Source organism: Heterocephalus glaber, unplaced genomic scaffold (genome assembly GCF_053883595.1).
Source record: "Heterocephalus glaber isolate CG9 unplaced genomic scaffold, H.glaber_assembly_v1.0 deba00001606, whole genome shotgun sequence".
Classification (NCBI taxonomy): Eukaryota; Metazoa; Chordata; class Mammalia; order Rodentia; family Bathyergidae; genus Heterocephalus; species Heterocephalus glaber.
Window position 1 is genome coordinate 11,956,821 of NW_028258377.1, and position 18,129 is coordinate 11,974,949.

General features: G+C 38.5%; 1 protein-coding gene across 3 annotated transcripts in view; it reads right to left on the reverse strand.

The window, feature by feature from the left end:
- Positions 1-18,129, reverse strand: part of Ddx46 (DEAD-box helicase 46) — an 82,033-nt gene that overhangs the window by 41,314 nt on the left and 22,590 nt on the right. For all 3 annotated transcript variants that reach the window (XM_087194741.1, XM_087194740.1, XM_004836225.4), the window contains exons 13-17: positions 16,554-16,636; positions 10,466-10,630; positions 9,403-9,565; positions 2,511-2,704; positions 164-301 (exon numbers count right to left, since the gene is read on the reverse strand). In XM_087194741.1, coding sequence (XP_087050867.1) covers positions 164-301; positions 2,511-2,704; positions 9,403-9,565; positions 10,466-10,630; positions 16,554-16,636 — 743 coding nt within the window. The remainder of the gene's footprint in view (positions 1-163; positions 302-2,510; positions 2,705-9,402; positions 9,566-10,465; positions 10,631-16,553; positions 16,637-18,129) is intronic.

Consider the following 18,129-nt stretch of genomic DNA (forward strand, 5'->3'; position numbering starts at 1 on the left):
AAAAAAGCAAATAAGAGCTTACAAAATATTAAGTTCAAGCAAAAGAGAAGACTGTTTTTACTACCCTCCCAAAGAAATAAATGAAAAGTCTTATCAAGATGTCCAAGTATCAAACAGTCACATTAGTAATTTCCATAAAAGAAGCAAGAGTTTAAAAGCTTACAGCTTTCTGCTGATCTTTGAAATCACTCCAAAGTTTCTCTAGATCAGGAGGCACCACAGTCCCTGACAATTCAAGAGCTTTAATTATGTCACCAGCATAGCGAGCTTGATCCTCTGTGATAAAAGTGTAGGCATAACCCTGGTAATGAAAAAATGGAATGTATTAGAGGCTAAAAGATGAATCTTACTCAGATCACAAAAAGGATAAATTATAAACCTAACAAGTGCTCTCATACTGACACCACTACTAAAGAATTTTAAAGACAAGAGTCTTATCCTATTTTTTAATGGCTCAAAGTGAAATATTTAAGTTTAATATTTAAAAATAAGGGGGCTTCACGGGGGATTAGCTCAGTGGTTTCGCTGCCTGCTGCGCAAGCGCAAGGACCGGAGTTCGATCTCCGGTACCAAAAAAAATAAAAAATAAAAAAAATAAGGGGGCTTGGAATGTAGCTCAGGGGTAGAGCACCAGCCTACCCATGTACAGGTTGAAATCCCTGACATCACAACAATAAATAATAAATATAGCTTGGCTTGGTGGAGCATGCCTATAACCTCAGGACTCTGGGAGCTAAGACAGGAGAGTGGCAAGCTCAAGCCCACCGTGGGCAATTTAGTGAGACCCTGTCTCAAAAAATAAAAAACAGCCTAGGGGTGTAGTGCAGTGCAAAGGCCCTGGGTTCAATCACCAATACCACAAAAAATAAAAATAATAAAACCCCACACATCGCACACTACCCTAACCACTTTAACTCATATCAACTTCCCAGGATGTAGCTTTTTGTATTTTTCTTCAACAAAAAAACTGTGTATATATGTGCATATACTTGCTTATATACACAAATGAGTTATTTTTATATACTTATTTTTATAACTATGAGATCAGCTACCTCACCTGCCTGAGATTCTCTGAGGTTCCTAGTAGGTTTTTGCGCAGGCAAGAGAAAAAATGGAGTGGAAGTAAAAGCAAACAACATTCAGATTGTCATTCACAAAACACTCTCTCCCTCAAACAAGAGACTTACAAATTTTAAAAACACAGTTTAAGATTTTATTTCAGGACTATCTAGTCACCACATCTGATCCATGGTCTGCTGTTGTGTTGCCCATGAACTAAAATCATTTACATTTTTATATGGTTATAAACACTGAGGGTGAGAAAGAGAATGACAGAAACTGCTGTGGTCCAAAGTTACAATTTTTAGTACACGACCTTTTAAAGAATAAGTTCCCAAGGCCGGGGATTTAGCTCAGTGATTTCGACGCCTGCTGTGCAAGCGCAAGGACCCGAGTTCGATCCCCGGTACCAAAAAATAAAAATAAAGAATAAGTTCCCAACTCCTCAAAATACATCAGTTAAGAGAATAAATTCCATTACTACTTATGAGGTGTGTAACACTGAGCATGTGACTTAGCTTCTATATGTTCAATTTTTCTCATGCATAAAATGGGCTAATATCTATCTCAAAGTGAAGTTTTGAGGGTGAAATGAGATGGAATATGTAAAAAACTTAGAACAGTGTACAGCACGTAGAAGATAAATATAAGCTATTACTGTTAATAGTTGATAATGTTACTCCACTATGTTATGTCCAAGGTTGGAAAATTCAAATGTTCATCATCAATGTCTCCAACAACAGAATATTCTGCTGCTTAAAAAAAAAAGGACTGGTTGGGGACATACCTCAGTGGCAGACTGCCTGCCTAGCATGTACAAGGCCATGGATTTGATCCCCAGCATGGGGAAGGGGGGGCGGGGGAAGAAGGAAGATTTTGTAGGGCACAGAAGTATGTGCCTGCAGGCCCAGCTACTCAGCAAGCTAAGACAGAACAGCCTGAGACTAGGAGTTTGAGGCCAGTCTGGGCAACAAAGCAAGATCCTATATCAAAAAGCAAACAAAAAACAAACAAAAAGAAACCTCCAACTTAGGCCCATATAGTTATAAAAATATACAACAAGTCAAAAAACTAAACAGCATGTATATTTGTGTGTGTATGTGTGTGATACTTGGGGATGGCTGTATTTTATGATCCCATTTTTTAAAAAAAGGAATGAAATATATTGGACTACACTATACACAGAAATTTCTAGGCAAGGGACAAAAGAATCTAAAAGGAGACATAAACTGTTAACACTATCGGCCTATAGAAAGCACCAAGGTTTCTAAAAACTAACAATATCTATACAAGCATATGTACATAAATGATTAACATCATTCCACACATTCTGATGATTAAGAAAATGTTACAAAATGTCTTTGTAACTTCTATTATTTATTCCTTAAAATACTAAAAGAAACACCTATATTTTAATATAAACGAAATCAACTATTAAAAATTCTTTTTACTTTGTTGCCTGCTCTTCCAGTCCGTCCTGCTCTGTGTACATAGTCCTCATAGTGGTTGGGGCAGCTGTAATTTACTACAAGAATCAGATGTTTCACATCTAGACCTCGGGCAGCAACTGAGGTGGCCACAAGAAGCTTGCAGGTTCCATTCTTAAAGTCATTTATGATGCTATCTCTGTCATATTGATCAATACCTGTGAGTAAATTAGAGATATAAAACATGTTAAAATTTTCCATTTCTTCTGACAAAGAATCTAAAAGTGGAATAAAAAACAAATCCATACCTAAAACTCCGAAAGTACAGAAAAATAAAAGACTAAAAAGATTTAACGGAAAGATTAAGGGCTACTGCCATTCATTCATCCATGGACCTTCCAAATCTGCCATGCTTTGTCCCCTTTCTTGTATAGAAGGCTTATAGCTACAAAGGCCTAAACTTGTTTCAGGAAAAAAGAAAGCAAAAGCAAGAACAAAAAGCCTACACTGATAGGATTCAGATCTTTCTCCTTCTCCTGTGGCTTTTTTAGAGCCTTGCTACTCAGTTTTGTCCAAGGTCCAGAAGCAACAGCATCTGGGAACTCATCAGAAATGTGCAATCTCAGGGCCAGGGATTTAGCTCAGTGGTTCCACCACTTGCCTCAAAAGCGCAAGGACCCAAGGTTCAATCCTGAGTACCAAAAAAAAAAAAAAGAAATGTGCAATCTCACATCTCATACTAAATTACTGAAATCAGAACTTGCACTTTAATACAAGACCCTTAGATGATTACCATAGGTATGTTAAAGTTTGAAGAGCACCAATTTGAAAGTACCCAAATGGATCTCTCTTAAGAGGCTCCAAATGGGGCACAAAACAGTGTTTAACACACCAAAATGTCTGATAAGATGCCCAGACCACAAATATATTTCACCAGGAATACCCAAAAATCTCTGGAAATAAACAGAAAGTAGGCATAACATAAATTAGCATCTGAATCTTTCCTTTCTTTCTTCTCTCCTTTCCTCCCTCTCTCCTTACTTTTTTTTGCAGTGCTAGAGACTGAACACAGGGGCTTGTGCATGCTAAGCAAGCATGGTACCACTGACATGGACCCTTTGCCCAAGCACCTATATATTTATGAGTATTTATTACTAAATTTACTTTTGGTATTATAAGAGCTCTCTAAATTTGAGCTAAATCCCTTGCTCCTTTTGTTTCATTTTGAGACATGATCTTGTTAAACTGCCCATGTAGGCCTCAAACTTGAAATCCTCTTGCCTCAGCCTCCTAAGTAGCTGGGATTACAGGCATATGCTATCACACTTGGCTCTGCATTTTTAAATGTCCTCTTCAAAGAGTAAAGTATTTGGATCTTCCCCCCACCCGTGCCTCTTCTTATTGAAACAGGGTCTAACTATCTGGCTCAGCCTGGCCCTGAATTCATGAACCTCCTGCCTCAGCCTCCTGAGTAGCTGGGATTATAGGTACGCCCCACTGTGCCTGGCTCCATATTTGGATCTTATGTCAAAGAAACTACCATTTAACACTGGACCAAAAATTCTCATAAGAAAAATTAATGGAATTGTCTTAGTTACTTTTCTCACTGCTAAGACAAAATACCCAACACCCAAAGTTAAAGGGGGAAAGGTTTATTTAGCTCATAGTTTGTAGAGGTTTTAGTTCATAATGGGCTGGCTCAAAGGCAGGGTGGCACATGGCAGAGGAGCAACAGATCATGGTGGCAGAAGGCAGTAAAAGCAACAAGGAAACCATAACAGTGTCTTTTTGCCCCTTTTATCTTATCCAGACTACCAGGATTAGGGCGGTCCCAAACCCATCAGTGTACAGGTTTAGTAATCACATGCCCTTAATCTCAGCATCACATACTCTAGATTCAGTCACCTCTGAAAAAGCCACCTATGACCACACGAGGCTTTGGGGGGACATCTAGAGCCAAACCATAAGAAGAATCAATAACAATATAAATTTAAATTTGCAATTAAAAATACCAAAACTTTAGCCTAAGGCATGCTCTTTTATTCCTTGGAATTGAATAAAATGTGCTAACTGAAGCACAAAAAATACCTATTCAACAACCTTAACTCTCCCCCTTAAAATATAACTCCAATTTTGAGCTAGGGAGCTAAATGCAAGTTCAGTAGTAGAGTGCTTGCCTAGCATGCCCAAGACCCTAGGTTCAATTACCAATACCACAGAAACAAAAACAAAACTGTAAAAATCTAGAAACAATCAAAATATCCTTAAATGGACAAACAGATATATAGTGGCACATCTATATAATACTACTCAGGAATAAAACAAATGAACTAGGTAACAACCTGAATTTATTTCAAAGTTATTATGCTTAGTATAAAAAGTAAACTGTAGGGGGCCAGGGATTTAGCTCAGTGGTGCCTTGTCTGCCTCACAAGCACAAGGTCCTGAGTTTGGTTGGGGGAGAGGGGCGGCAGTGCTCTGTAAAAAGGTTACATAATATGTGATCTCATTTACAAAATTCTTATAAGAACACATCAGGGCCTGGGTGTGGTGGTACACACCATCCCAGAATGCAGGAGGCTGAGGCAGAAGGATCACTGCAAGTTGGAGGCCAGCCTGGGCTAGTGAGTTCAGGGCCAGCCTGTTCTGGAAGAACTGAGTTCAATCTCCAGTACCACAAAAAACAAAACAAAAACCATGTTAGTGGTTGCCAGAGGTTATGGATGGAGAGGTACCTTTATAATTACCTTTAGAAGAACCAAATGAGAGAGTTTTGGTTTGTAATGGAACTGTTCTGTATCCTGATTATGGTATATTCTGTGGAATGGCTAAAGCAAACAAAATACTGACCAGCATCCAACAGAAATGACTAAACTGGGTGATATAAGCCACCCAATGGACAGTCATACATGTACCACCAGTGGTTCAAGCCAGTGGGAACATGTTAAGGTAGCTGAGTTCACATTTTCTGTTACTTGCACAAAACCCAAAATCTAATATTAATAGTGCTTTCCAAAGGCCTCGAAATAGTAGTCGGCTCTAGAGAAAGTCCTTAATCTTATATACCTTTAGCTACCAGCAAGCAGGAAACCTTGTTTTCCTAATTTAAACATTATTCATCATGTTACATGCAAAAATGTGTTTTAAAGAAAATTTAATTGTTAGTGTAAGAAAAAAAAGGATGACTGACAAAACAGAATTTCAATGATGGTTTGTTTATTTCGGGTTTTTTCCTTTTTTTCCCCCTAGTACCGAGGATCAAACTCAGGACCTTGAGCTTGCCAGGCAGGCGTCGTGCCACTGAGCTACATCCCTGGTCTATTTATTTGGTTTTCTGAGCCACAGTCATATTACCCACTCTCCTGTTTCCCACTTTCCATTCCTTCTCTACAGAACCTGAGCTACAATAGGTACCTTTGTAGAAAGGACAGCACTCAGCCTAGTATCTTTGAGGCTCCCCTAAACAGAGGAGTAAGCAGAAATAACAGCTGTCAAGTTATTAAATGTTAGTTTCTGCTAAGACTGACGGCCCTATTCACAGAGGTCAACCTTGAAGAGCCAAGCATGGCAGCACACATCTGTAATCCCAGCATTCAGGAAGCTGAGGCAGTACATCACTACAAGTTGAAGCCAGCCTGGGATACACAGTGAGTTCAAGGCCAACATGAATTACATAATGAGACCCAGTCTCAAAAAAAAAAAATCACCTTGAAAAAAGGAGAAGTACCACAGCCTCCATCCTCACAAATAAAACATGTTCTTACAACTTATCAGCATTTTCAGCAATTGTAATAACCCTAGCAAAGAATGATCACATGTTTTGCTATGTTTTTCTTCTAAAAAAAAAGGTAAAAAATGTATATATTTCAGACATATCAACACCCACATTTCTCACTACTGCCAATATGTATATGATGTATAAAATTATATTAATTACATGTGGCCATTAAGAATTTCATGGTTACACCTTTTTTCAAGTCTTAAAAGGTCTCAAATACTTTCTACATTTATAAACTATAAAGCAACTAGAGCTTTATTTACTTGTATATTAATGGAGTTGTTTTGTTTCAGTTTTTTTGTGGTACTGGGGATTAAATCAAAGGCCTTGAGTACAAGCATGCTAGGCAAGCGTCGTGCCAGAGCTATATCCCTGAGCCTTTCTTTTTCTCATCTCTGAAGATACAGCTAAGTGGTAAAGCCTTGCCTAGCATGCATGAAGCCTGGGGTTCAATTCCAAACACAAAGAAAGAAGGAAAGAAACAAAGGAAGGAAAGAAGGAAGGAAGGGAGGAAGGGAGGGAGAGAAAGGAAAGAAAGGGAAGGAAGGAGAAGGGAGGAGGGAGGGAGGGAGAAAAAGAGAAAAAAACATGGGACGAGGATTTAGCTCAGTGGTTTCGCCGCCTGTTGCGCAAGGCAAGGACCCGAGTTCAATCCCCCGTACCAAAAACAAAAAAAAAGAGAGAAAAACACTTTTGTACTCAAAGGACTCTATTCAGAAAGAAAAGAAAACCTACAGAATGGGAGAAAATATCTGCAAGTCATACATCGAGTAACAGATTATTAAACAAAAACAAGCCAATTAAAAAGTGGGTAGAGGCTGGGAATTTAGCTCAGTGGTGCTGCCGACTGCCTCGTAAGCACAAGGTCGATCCCCGGTACCAAAAAAAAAAAAAAAGTGGGTAAAGCCTTCAAATACACATCTCTCTGAATAACCTATACAAATTGCCATATGACAAAAAAATGCATAACATCATTTGTTATCAGGGAAATGCAAGCCAAAAATCATGAGTTATCATATCATACCCACTAGTATGGCTGTGACTGTTAACCCTGATATGTCAGCTTCACTGGATTAAGAAAAGCCTGGCAGGTTAGTAACGAGCACCCCTGGGTGGGTCTGAGTGGACCATGGAGGTGTGGCCTGGGCACTATGTAGACAACCCGTCTGTCCGCTCTGGTGTCTTTCCTTGCTCTGCTTCCAGCCATTGCGAACTAAGCAGCTTTGCTCCACCAAGCCCTTCTACCATGATGTCTCTGCCTCAGAGCAACTCATGATCAACCAAAACTGAGCAAATTAAGCCTCTCCTCCAAGTTGTGGGTGTTGGGTATTGTAACTCAATGACAAGAAGGCTAATACAGGGCTGAGGCTTTAGCTCAGTGGTTCTACTGCCTGCCTTGAAAGCGCAAGGTTCCGAGTTCGATCCCCGGTACACACACACACACACACACACACACAAAAAGAAGGCTAATACAATGACTAACTCTACTAGTTCACTGCTGGTAGGAACATAAAATGCTATAGCCAAGGTGGAAATTAATTTGACAGTTCCTCAAAAATTTAAACAGGGGCTGGGATTTTTAGCTCACTGGTTCCACCGCCTGCCTCAAAAGCGCAAGGTCCCAAGTTTGATCCCTGGTACCAAAAAAAAAAAAAGTGCATATTAAATTGGTCATGAGAAGAGTTACAATAAATATATTTGGGCCAGGGATTTAGCTCAGTGGTTCTGGTGCCGGCCTCACAAGCACAAGGTCGAATTCGATCCCTGGTACCAAAAAAAAAAAAAAAAATTTAAACAGACTTACCATATGACTAAGCAACTATACTCCTAGGTATATACCCAAAGAAACTAAAAACACTAACACAAGATACTTGTACACTATGTTCACAGCCATGCCATACACAATAGCCAAAAGGTAGAACCAACCCAGGTTTCCATCAAGAGTTCAAACATTAAAAAAATAACTTCAAAGCCCTTCTAATTTCATCCCATATATAGCCTAGTGTGACAGACTGCATTTTCCAAAGATGAAAGGAATGGTATATTCTATCCCACACACTCTTCTGCATATAAAATAATACTCTAAGCCAGGCAGAGTGGTGCATGCTCTTAATCTCAGCACTTTGGAGGCGAGGCAGGAGGATAACTGTAAATTCAAGGCCAGCATGGACTACACAGTGAGACTCAGTCTCAAAAAAAAGGTTTTCTACCAGGACACAGAATTGGCCTGGGCTGGGATTGTGGTTCAGTCATATAATACCCTAGTATGCCCAAGGCCCTGGGTTCAATCCCTAGCACCACAGGGAAAAAAAAGAAAAAGGTAGTATCTTTCTCTTGAGTGTGCATCAGTTTGGTGACTACTCTGCACAACAGTATATGGCAGAAGTGAAAACTCTGTCAATTCCCAGTACTATCCCTACTAGCTTCTGGTTCTTGTCTCTTGACCAGAGAGCCTCACAAAAGGCCACTCGTTAACAGAATGACCAAACTTCAGTAAGAGCCAGTACCACGCTTCAGCCACGTAAGCCAGGCAAACTGGAAGTAAATCTCCAGCCCTAACTGAGCCACCCCAGTAAACAGAATGAAACACAGATTAGATATACACAGAGCTCTCCCCAAACTGCAGAATATGAAATGGCATTGCCACTAATATGAGAAGCAGTTCATTACAAAGTCGTAACAGCTAGAACATCCAGTTAGTTAGGGTAAATCAAACTCTCTGTTCCCCATTTTGTGCTTTAAGCTCCAAATACATGCAACAATGATAGTGTTGCATATAAATTAAAATGTCACTTTAAAATTTCAATGACAGCTCTAAGGTGAATCACACAAACCTCTAGGAAGCAGGCATTTCAGAAAGAATAACACAGAGTCAGAAAGTTTCAAGTTCAATTTTTCTGTATCTGCTTAAGTGATAAATTTGGTCAAATCAATATTATATCCGGTGGATTTCTTTTATCTCTAAGGTGGAATAGTAGTATCACTTACTCCAAATAGCTGTTGTAAGTAAAAACTAAAATAATATGAAATTTAATTCGAAATTATAAGAACAAAGGAAATACTATCATTCAGAACAGAGCATACTATTTGGCATCGTTAAGTACTTAAAAGATATTTCATACGTAAACTGAACATTACCTCCATGAAGAGACATGCAAGGATAAGACGCTCTCATTAAGTCCTTTAGCAGACCATCAGCATGTTCCTGCTTATCCACAAATATAATGACAGATCCTGATTCTTGATAATGACCTAGAAGCTCAAGTAACTTTAAGAACTTTTTTTCTTCTTCAATCACAATCTGAAAATACCAAGTTGCACCAAGTTAATGGGAATAAAAATGCAAATACATCCCTGCTCATTAAACAAATATTCATTTATTTTGTGGTGAATGAATAAAGGATGACTAAGAAAAGGCTAAAAAATGTTGGCTTTAATTGGAAAATCAGTAAGATTTTTAAAAAATTGTAAACTTTCAGAGAAAGTGATCATCAATTCTCTCTATTCCTTATCATAGTAACCAAAGGTTAAGATAGGTATCTTAATACCTATCTATCAGTCCTGAACTTCTGACAGGAGAAACTAAAAAGAGCATTTAAAGCAGTGAGTTCCAGGTAACCAAGCATGGTGGTTCATGCCTGTAATCCCAGCACTTAGGAGGCTGAGGTAGGAGGAGCGTCTTGAGTTCAAGGCCAGCTTAGGCTACACAGTGAGTTCAAGACCAGCCTGGACTACATAGCAGGACCTTGTCTCAAAAAAACCAAAAAATTAATTTTTTAAAAAATGCAGTGAGGGGCCGGGGATTTCGCTCAGTGGTTCCGTCACTTGCCTCACAAGCACAAGGACCCAAGTTCAATCCCTGGTACCAAAAAAAAAAAAAAAAAAAATGCAGTGAGTTCCCGGTAACAGCCCAATTAAATGTTATCTGTCAAAATACTGAAGGCTGTAGTTGATGTATACTACTTAATTTTAAAAATTATCTACCATCTCACTGTTTTTTGGTTTTTGTTTTTTGAGACAGGATCTCACTATATAGTTCACGCTGGCCTTGAACTCACTATGTAGCCTAGGCTGGCCTCAAACTGCCCCAGCCTTCCAAGTGCACCACACCCAGCCCCATCTCACATCTTGATCCCCAGAGGGCCCTACATATTGCCTGAACTATAAAGGGAACTAGGAATTTCATAAAGAGAGTACCCACCACCTGTTGCTCCACATCTGAACAAACCACACTCCTGCCTCCAACCTGTACTTCAATGGGTTTACTCAGTATTCTGCGTGCCAAGGCCTCCATAGCTCTAGGGAAAGTAGCTGAAAACATAACTGTCTGTCGGTCAGGACGGACATTATCCACAATGCGCATGACCTGAGTAAATAATACAAGCAAATATGATGAGTATTCTTCAAAACTTACACAATGTCAAAATCAAGTAGAAGGAACTTCTGAGAATGACTATTTCAACTTGTTACCTTTAAACTTGTTATCCTACAATATCACAACTCATTTTATACTCTAATTTGTTCTCAGTTTTCATATCGGAAAAAATGGCACCTCCGTGACGTAGGTCAAAAAAGTAGATGTCATATTGGACTAATCTCTGTCACTCAACTCACAACAATCCATTAACAAATTCAGTTATCTCTATCTTTAAACTGTACCTAGAATATAACCAATATATACTACTATGTTTTCATTTATTCAATTCATTTTTATTAAGCATTTATTATATGACAGGCACTGCCAAATACTAGAAATATAAAATAAAAACAAGAAATGAATGATTCTGGGAAGATGACAGGATGGGAAGAAATGAAAATCTGCCTTTCCACTTAGACTACTTGCATTGGCAGAATATGATATAATTATTTTGGAACTCTGGAGTCTAGTGAAGGTTTACAACTTCCAAGGGAAGAGTTGGAAGGTAAACTGTGGTTAGTATCTGCCCATTTCAGCTCTTCTCACAGTAGCAGCTACCCATCTGGTGCCTCCTCCTCACAGGAAAGTGTGCACATGGCACCAGAGCAGACTGCACACAGCTTGAAAGAGGCACGATGGGCAAAAAAAAAAAAAAAAAATCAAACAAAAAAACCCCTATCCCCCAAATGATGAGAATCTGTAATCTGACTACTTCTCATCACTAAGGTGTACAAATACTCTTGTGATACCACTTATTAAAGGTAATCAGTTGTCAAAATGATGGAGACAAAGTACAGTGGTGGCTGCCATGAGCTGGGACGTGACAGGAGGGAGAAGAGGGAAGTACCATGTAAGGATACTGCTGCAGTTTTGCAAGATAAATTGTACCCTTTAAAATAATGAAAAAACATTTTTTAATAAAAAAAAACGGTGATGATAAATTTTGTTATGTGTATCTAACACAACAAGAAAAAACTGAAGCCAAGGATGGTAGCACATGCCTATAATCCTAGCATTCTGGGGGGCTGAGGCAGGAAAACTCCAAGTTCAAACCCAGCTGGGCATAGTGGCACATGCCTGTAATCTCACTTGGGAGGCTGAAGCATGAGGATCACTGCTATTTCAAGGCCAGTGTAGGCCACGTAATGGAGTTCAAGGACAGCCTGAACTATATAATAGCAAGACTATGTCCAAAAAAAAAGTTGGAGCCCAGCCTGAACAACTTGGTGAGGACCCTGTGTGAAAATCAAATGAATGAATGAATGGCTAGGGATGTAGCTCAGTATGAAAACGCTGGGTTCAATCCCCAGTGCCCAAACAATTTTTTAAAAGTCTTCATGTTGCTTACATTGTAATGGGGGTGGACAAATACATTAAGTGTCAATATACTGTATGGAAGATCCATACATTAAATGGTGATAAGAGCTTCAGAAAGAAATAAAACAATAGAAAGGTAAACAAAGTATCTTTAGGAGCTGGGATAGGTGCACCAATCACATTAGTGCGCATTAGAGCCCCGAAGGAATCAAGAAGTCTGCAGATTCTTGTAGCGGCAGCCATAAACAGGAAAAAAGACATGATCAAGAACGCCGATACTGGTTTAAAGGTGGACAATGACTAATGGTTGGAAACTGGGAAGGATGAAGGTCTTGCCAGGAATATGCAGGATCCTCAGACCACATTTTAGCTATCAAAAATGACACGAAGGGGGCCAGGGATTTAGCTCAGTGGTTCCACCGCCTGCCTGGAAAGCACAAGGTCCCGAGTTCAATCCCGGTACCAAAAAAATAATAACATGAAGGGGCTGGGGATGTAGATCAGTGATGCTGTGGCTGCCTGACAAGCGAAAGGTCCTGAGTTTGATCCCTGGTACCAGAAAAAAAAAAAAGATACAAAGGCTGGGAAAGGAGCAATTCAATTCATGGGACTTGGAACTCCAAGGTTCAAGCCTCTACCACCTCTCGTAGGATTATCTCGACAGTCTTCTAATACCATATCCAGTTTCAAAACTATACTCAACGGGCAAAATGATGGTTTTAAAACAGATGGCAGAGCTGGTGGCGTAGCTCAGGGCAGAGCTCATCCTCAGCAGGTACCAGGTCCTGGGTTCAATCTCCAGCACCAAAATATCAAAAACAAAAGCCAGATGTCACCACTTCCAAGTAAAGATTACCAAGTGACTTAATACATTTTCCTTCTCTTCCCTTGAAAATTCCCTAGAAAAAGTAACAATACAGGAATCTTTTTCAAAAAGCACAAACCAACAAAAAAAAGGAAAATAAATTAGGGAATGGTAGTACCAACATTTGGAGTAGTTAGTACATGACTAAGACACAACTAAAACTAAATCCTAAATTAATAGGGCTGGGGATTTAGCTCAGTGGTGCCATGCCTATCTCACAAGCACAAGGTCCTGAGTTTGATCCCCAGTACCAAAAACAAAAAAACAGAATGCCCTAGATTTTCCAGTAAGTGGCTTCCCTAAGATCTATTCTATCACTTCTTTGGGATTTCGGGGGGCGGGGGGGGTGGGGGGGGGTGGTTGAACCTTAAAGCCAAAAGGAAAATCCGTTCCCCAGGATTATACGGCTAAACAACAAATAAATGAGAGTACAACAGATTCTGTATATGCAAAAACTCTAAAAGTACTTCCAGATTCTTTTTACAGAAAAGGTAGCCTCCAAACCAAAGGAATATACAGACTGAGCACTCTTAATCCAAAAACAGGAAATCCAAAACATTTATCCACTGTAGAAAATCACATACAAAGCAGAAACATAAAAAAGCAGTAATATAACCAGAAGAAATGGAGGTAAACACCAAGCTACAGTATGAAAGTGGGGAAGGCACTACTAACCCTAATGCCCCCAAGTTACAGATTCAACTAAAAAGGAAAAGAAGTCAGGCCAGGAATTCCCTTGCTCAAAATCCCCCAAGGCTAGCTAATCATATTCAGGATAAAATCCAAATTCCTGGCCAGACGTCCAAGGCTTTATATATACCCTCACTATACAGCCAGCACAATACCCATATACACCTCTTTCTATCCTCCTCCCAATTTCCCCTCTGCTCCAGCGTCACTGGCTAAGCAGGCACCCAACTCAGGGCTTGGTACTTGCTTTCTGCCTACCACTTTTCTCATCAATATCATTATGGCTCAATATCTCACTTTATTCAAGTCAGCTATGAGCAAGGCCTTTCTTGATTTCCCTTAAATAGCACCCCTTTCTCTATCACTCTCTACCGTCTTACACTATTTTCCTTAATAGCAAAAATCATCTGACATACTTGTCTTTGTTCTCATTAAAGTTTGTGAAAATAGGGAATTTTGTTTGTAACTGGCTTCTGAGAAAACTATTTCTTTTATATTTGCATTTTAGTTAGATTTCTCCCTTTGACTCCTTTGATCATGTACTAAAATGATCTTAGTTATTTAAACTGCACTAATAAAAATAACACTAGGCTATCTGGTAAAAATAGATTGTCTTATTTTAATATATTATGTTCCCATTAGAAGATTCAAAGCAGATTATGTTTATGTCTAATTCACATGCTAGTCTCAATTTATTTCTATTAAATCTTTTTTTTTTTTTTTTGGTACCCGAGATCGAACTCGGGACCTTGCACTTGTGAGGCAGGCAGCGGAACCACTGAGCTAAATCTCCGGTCCTACTAAAATCTTTATTCCCTATACTATTTCTCCCAATACGACAAAGTGCTTTAAAATTCTGTTGGATATTATTTTAAGCATGCTTTTTAATGAAGAAAATAAGCTGTCTGTTTAGTGGTTGTGGGGATCAAACCCAGACTGCAGGATTTCTATTACAGAACTATATCGCCAACACTTGAATAACTTTTAAATGTTGTTCAAAGGTACCACATACAACTAGGAAAAGCAAGCCATATTTTTCTCTTACCAACCAATTTTTCTTACAAGCTTAAACAAAATTTGAAAATTATCTTCAACTTAAATATAGAATATTATCCCCCATTTTTCTTAGATTCTTGGCAAAAACCAAAGTGTATATAGATGCCATTTTTTTTGTTTGTTCTGAAATTTTTTTAAGACAGCACCTTGCTTTGTAATTCAGACTGGCCTCAAATTCATGGTAATCCTCCTGCTTCAGCCTCCCAAATGCTGGGATTGCAGGCAGGCATGTGCCACCACCCAAGGTTCACACATGCCATTTAGAACCTCCACTTCAATCTGATCCCTGTTCTTCTCTCTCTCCAGTATATGCCACCACACTGTAGAGCTCAATAACTGAGCCAGGACATTCTAGAAAAACAGTTCTGGGAAATACTTTTCTTTCCTCATGCTTTTACTAAAGGAGTTTAGCAATCATCTGACTAGCAACTGAAAAGGACAAACGTGTTTCTACAGATGATGTTCCAATTTCAATTAGTTAAGAACTATTCATGAGTCAGGCCAGTGCTCCAGGCCAGACTCAGAAGATATACTGTCCATTCATGTCTGTAAATAGGCTGTGTACAAGTAGATCACCTTAGCTGTGTTAAAAACTTCTCCATTACCATCTATAACTTCTAACACTCATAAAATTAAATTAATGCATGAATCAGTCTCTTATTGTGCCAAGTTAGCAATCGTCCCACTTTTCATTGATTCAACTCTAAATAATTAGAACATGTTGATTTTAAAGATGCCCTAAAAAGCTTACGCCATTCTGGGCCAGGGATTTAGCTCAGTGGTTTGGCCACCTGCTGCGAAAGCGCAAGGACCCGAGTTCGATCCCCGGTACCAAAAAAAAGCTTACCCCATTCTGCCTTAACTTCTTTAGTCAATGTGCATTGTCTTTCATTATTCTCAAAATCACTTGTAGGCAGAAAACTCAGATGTAAAGGTTATTTGATTATCTGCCCCTTCTCAAAAGGAGCCTGCTTCAAATCCAAATAATGCTTGTTCAAGTCCTTCCTCACATTAAGCTCAGTCAGGGTCCTATGGCTTCCCCACTGGGTTCCAATCGCATTCCTTGGGACCAAAAGCATAAACTCAATGCTTCCATGTGATAGTCTTTCCAAGAGTTAAAGGATGTTATCAAGTCCTCTGCTAGTCACTTTAACCGTTTCTCCCATGGTTCAAGTATTACTGTAATTCTTTTTACTCTAACTCTCCTATTTATAGCTCATTTAGAATTCAGTCTTGTGTTGGCTTCGGCAGCACATATAGTAAAATTAGAATTTAGTCACTAAGTCTAAACACAATACATGCACTATCAAATGATGGGCAATATATTTTTGTTCTTGTTTTTTTCTTTTGGTACTGGGGATTGAACTCGGGACCTTGCACTTGCGAGGCAGGTGGCGAAACCACTGAGCTAAATTCCCAGCCCCAAAAATAACTTTTTTTTTTTTTTTGGTACCAGGGATCAAACTTGGGTCCCTGCGCTTACGCAGCAGGCGGCGAAACCACTGAGCTAAATCCCGGGCCCGGCAATATATTTTTGGAAAAACATATGAACAAACTTAAGAAGTAAACACTGTGTGTGTCTAATCCCTTTTCATACCCAATTTCAATTACTTCAGTCTGTGATCACAAAGTTTTTTTTTTTTGGTTTTGTCTATAGCATACTTACAACCATACTGGTTCTGGGGCTGGAAGTATAGCCTAATGGTAAGAACGTTTACCTAGCACACACAAGGCCCTGTATTCAATCCCCAGCATTGCCAAGAGAAAAAAAATTTCAATAAATTTGTATCACTGAAATTTTGAACTTGAGAAAACTGCATTTATGAGAAACAGACAAATGCTTTGGCCTTAGTTTTCAGTAGAAAATGTAAATACCACATGCTATCTACAAACAAACAAAGATCATATTTACATTTCAAAAACACTAAGTGATTTAATTACTACCTGTGGTTCAAATCCCATGTCAAACATTCTATCTGCTTCATCTAAAACGACATATGTCACTCTTCGAAGATTTGTGACCCGACCTAAAGTGGGAAGAAAAAAGAAAGAAAGAAAAAAACCCTTAAAAATCAGTCACAATTTATTTTATGACTACCAACAACTCTAAAAAACTGTAAAGGGAACTAAAATGCCTGACTTAATCAGAGGGGTAGGTTAACAGTGAAAAGAAATTTTGGTCTACAATGTCTTAATCTAGTGGCAAATACTTTCTGACAATGGATATATGAGGCCCTTTATTTTGTCAAACTCGTCTCTTGCATACCATCATAGGGCCTGAAGAACCTGTAAAATTCAGAAAACAGCCCTCTCCAAAACACATCATAAAACTAAGACTGAGATGAAGCATCGAGCCACATCAGCCATTATCTGACAGCATCACCTAGAAAAAAACATATTAGAGATTACAGCGTATGTGTGGAAAGCAAGTTCCAGTGCAAACTATTTCAGATGCAGAAACTCTTTATATTGGTTTACAATCTACTTCCATATAGTTAGAAGCTCCTTAAATGGGTATATCGACATTAACGAGAACCTATTCAACATGATTAGGTGGCTAACATGTTACACAAAAACCCTGAATACTAAATACATTATATAAATACATTTTTCTATAGAAAGATACAAATTCAATTTTATTAAGTGCTCCCCCATCAGTCTAAATAAATGCTCCTGGCTTAACTAGTGAAAGCTAAATTTGTACACAGAAAAACCCTTTTTAAAGGATTAATACAAGCATTGCTAGCACTGTTGCATCAATCACCTGGCAAAAACATGTATGAAATAGTTATTAAAGATAAATCAAAAGGACACACAAAGGAAAAAGGTAAAATTAATCAAGATGAATTTCAGGATATTTAACTAATGCAGCATTGAGAAAAAACAAGGGATTATTTAATCAGCATTCATCCCACATTTCAAATGCCATACATGCACAATGACTTATCAAACAATGTCAGTATCACTTTATCAACTTCATATAGAATTAGAAATAAATTTACACAGAAATTCAAGTAGAATGCTGTTAGAAACATGCATTACTCAGTTTTTAATATTCTATTTATATATACAGAATACTGCAAGGGAGACCTTTGAAAGCATTTTCTTCAAAACATAAAAATGAGCCAAAATAAGTACTTCCTAGTATTTAAATATTCCACACTAACATTTGCAGCCCCAATTAGTTTTTGCAAGATTGGGAACAGCATTAAATTACCTACCTTTGGTGGTTTAAGTCTCGGAAGCCCAGTTCTATAAATCTTGAAGGGCCTTTTTCCACAGAAGTTAAATAATGTCAACAGTTTAGTAACAGTTTTGATAGGGAAAAATTTAACAAAGCATAACAACTGAGCCAAAAACATGCAACATTTATAAAAGATAAAATTTCTTAAAGCTGCAATATCTTATCTAGTATTGTAAAAGACTAGCTCCTGTTGGAAAAAGTCTATATTTTATAGAGAAAAGCATAGTATCCAACCCTTTCAAAAGCAAAGCTAGGTAAAAATTGGATTAAGAATCC